Here is a 3,294-nt window from a genome sequence, read left to right as displayed (position 1 = left end):
GCTCATGGTGGCATTAGCATGTGTTTTTCACTATATCCCTGCAATGTGCCTAAATGCATAATAGCTGAGCTTATTGAGAGAAGAGAAGAGAGGATAAATTGTACATGCAATGTTCTCCATGAAATAGTAGTACCGCACGATACTCTGCAATTCCAGCATGCGGTTGTCTCGCAGGAAATAGCGGCTGACTGAGAATCTTGTAACAATAGCAAATGAATGTAGTCTCCCCCAACCCCCAACGCCCCAAACAATAAGGCTTGAATTAGCTTTGACAGCATACGTATCTTGTGGTTGGTCCTCTGTATCTCATAAGACGATGGCGATGTTGACTGATTTCTGTTGCTGTGGTTGCTCTATTGTGGTTGTGCCTAGATTCGGTTACCGATATGCTCAAGAGATTCGCCAATGTTACTAATCTCCAGAAAGCCCTCCCCAGCTCTACTTGACACTACCGAGTACTGAAAAGTACTTCGGGATGCTAGGGACCATGTCGCCGAATTCGGCTGTGCCCCTCATAGGATAGGCAAAGCATGTGGTAACGGCACAGTTTTTTGGGACAACTTAGGCAAAGTCAAAGTCTCTTGATTTTCCATCCGAAAGGAATGTATAGTTGGTTTTCTATTTTAAAAGAATCACCTCCGTTCAGTGACCAGGGTTTCCAGTAAATCTACTTGACACCACCAAGTACTGAAAAGTGTTTCGGGATGCTAGGGACCATGTCGCTGAATTCGGCTGTGCCCCTCATAGGATACGCAAAGCATGTGGTAACGGCACAATTGTTTGGGACACCTTAGCCTACTTAGGCGAAGTCAAAGTGTCTTGATTTCTTATCGGAAAAGAATGTATAGTTGGTTTTCTAATTGAAAGAATCACTTCCGTTCAGTGGCCAGGATTTCCAGTGAGCGAGCGGCTTGATCTTGACAGCTCGGAAAACCATTCAAACTACTAACCATCTCTGCTGCAACAAGACCACCTGCACCAGCTTACCATCTGTCTCGGACCCCGTAATGGCTCAAGAAGGAACCGCTGGTGTTTGAATCCAAGGAATCGATGACCTCCATCTGCATCTCCACACTCTCTTCCAAATTCATCGGCCCTTTAATCGGGTGAGGGAGCTTTTCTAATTGCTTCCGCATCACTTCGATGCCTTCGACAAGCTGGGGCGGTTTTTCACCTGCGACTAGAAGTGTTAGTTATCCGTAGGCCATAACCCTCCCATCATAAAAAGGAACGCTTACCACCCTCGAACGTATCGACCCAGCCGGGACTCAGGGCCAAGACTTTGATACCCTTCGGCGCAAGTTCGACAGCGGCACCAGCTTACCATCTGTCTCGGACCCCGTAATGGCTCAAGAAGGAACCGCTGGTGTTTGAATCCAAGGAATCAATGACCTTCAGCTGCATCTTCACACTCTCCTCCACATTCATCGGCCCTTTAATCGGGTGAGGGAGCTTTTCTAATTGCTTCCGCATCACTTCGATGCCTTCGACAAGCTGGGGCGGTTTTTCACCTGCGACTAGAAGTGTTAGTTATGCGTAGGCCATAACCCTCCCATCATAAAAAAAGGAACGCTTACCACCCTCGAACGTATCGACCCAGCCGGGACTCAGGGCCAAGACTTTGATACCCTTCGGCGCAAGTTCGACAGCGTACTTGGCCACCTGCACATTCATCCCAGCCTTTGCAACTGCATACGCTAGGGCGTATTCAATGCCAGAGTCCTTGATGAGATCCAGGTCGGCCATACCAGTGGAGATGTGCACCACCTTTTTTTCGGCTCCCTTCTCAATCAAAGGGAGGAAGGCGTTGGTGGACCAGAGACCTCCGTAAATAGCAGTACGAATGGGAGCATCAAAGAAGTCCTCCGTGGCTTTGATGTCCAGCGGAACTTGCGAGGGACCGTAGGCGTATGTAGCCTGGTCGAACGCATTGGCGTTGTGAATCAGTACATCAAGGGTGCCACCAGTGATCTTGGTCACCTCGGTGGCAGCCATGAGCATGGACACGGGGTCCGTGACGTTACCCTTGACCAGATGAACATTGGAGTTCTGCTGAGACAACTCCTTAATTCTAGACACTTCGGGATCTCGAACAATTGCGAAGACCGTGTTGGATGGATCGATAGCTAATTGATGGACAAATTCTCGTCCAATGCCCTTGGGCGCTCCTGTAATGGCGTAGGACGGCATTTTCTATTCCCGTGTCCGTGCGGTGTCGTATGAAATTTCTGCTGGTAGCTCTGTACGAGTGAATTGCTGGCTGCTTTACTACATGGCTTATTTCGCATACGCCGGAAGCTCTTTATATTAATACCATGCTGTTCGCCTGATATGCCTACATACGTACACGGTGTAGGGGCGTTATGCGTCGATTTGGGAATGGCAAAATGACAAATGAAATGACTTTAGGATTGATAATTTCAAAATGCACTTCAGCAGGCGGATGCTCGGCTTGGTAAGCGTTTCATGCGAAGCGGAAGAATCGGACGAATTTGCGAACGGCGAGATTGAGGCTCCCGAACATTCGGTCTCCCACTCCGAGATCGTCACTCGGGGGCGGCGGCGTTTTCTCGAGCACCGAGGCCCGGTATCACCGATCACCAACCAGCCCAACAGGTCTCTACCCCATGCCTTTTCCAATTGTCAGCATACCCCGAGCGGTGGTCTTCCACATGGGCACTTAGGTTCTCAAATACAACACGCACCCTGAGTGCCCCAGTACGTAAGCGGTCTTCAAACGCCAGGCTACCGGTCCACCCTGACCCCATGGAAATCTGGTGTCAGATCGAGCCCTGAAAATGGGGGTGTTGCACTAAAGCAATAGCGTGAGGCTAGTTGAACTGGGGTGGACTACGTCAATCTAGGCCCAGCAGCGAAGATGAGATGATTAAGAAAACAATGAATACGAAAGATTATTACAGGAACGCTGCTGTGATCCAAGCGCATTTGTAACACCTGGTCGCACTACAGGAACCCACCACTTATCCGCGGCCCCACTTTAAAGTGGTTAGCAGGAGAGCTGGAAGCGAAATCCAATTGAAATGGAGCGGGCACGAGTAGCGGCCGGCGGGGTGGCCGGTGGGGGTAGCAGGTCTAGCAGGTCTAGCAGGTCGTTCTATCGTGATGGCTCGTTTTATCGCGCTCGACCAGTATCAGATAGGGCTGTCTCTATTAGCTGAAACACACAAGCACTCTTTCCTCTGAGTGACAAGTAGCAATAGTATTCCCTAACTATTAAATATCTTGAGTGTCCGCTGCGTACCGCAGAAATAGAAAGACAACAAAACAATGAAC

The 3,294-nt window shown here is 49.4% G+C and overlaps 1 protein-coding gene across 1 annotated transcript; it reads right to left on the bottom strand.

Annotated features, from left to right (window-relative positions):
• Nucleotides 1–983: 983 nt before the first annotated feature.
• On the bottom strand, nt 984–2,190 carry MAA_01605 (NAD(P)-binding domain protein; the record flags this gene model as incomplete). Its single annotated transcript, XM_007819603.2, has 4 exons — nt 984–1,180; nt 1,239–1,290; nt 1,339–1,517; nt 1,578–2,190. 4 exons carry the CDS (start codon nt 2,188–2,190, stop codon nt 984–986), a joined length of 1,041 nt encoding a protein of 346 aa, XP_007817794.2.
• Between the last annotated feature and the right edge of the window lie 1,104 nt (nt 2,191–3,294).

Source organism: Metarhizium robertsii (genome assembly GCF_000187425.2).
Source record: "Metarhizium robertsii ARSEF 23 chromosome Unknown MAA_Scf_9, whole genome shotgun sequence".
NCBI classification, from domain to species: Eukaryota; Fungi; Ascomycota; class Sordariomycetes; order Hypocreales; family Clavicipitaceae; genus Metarhizium; species Metarhizium robertsii.
The sequence above is the reverse complement of the archived record's forward strand: the minus strand, read 5'-3'. Positions and strand labels throughout refer to the sequence as shown.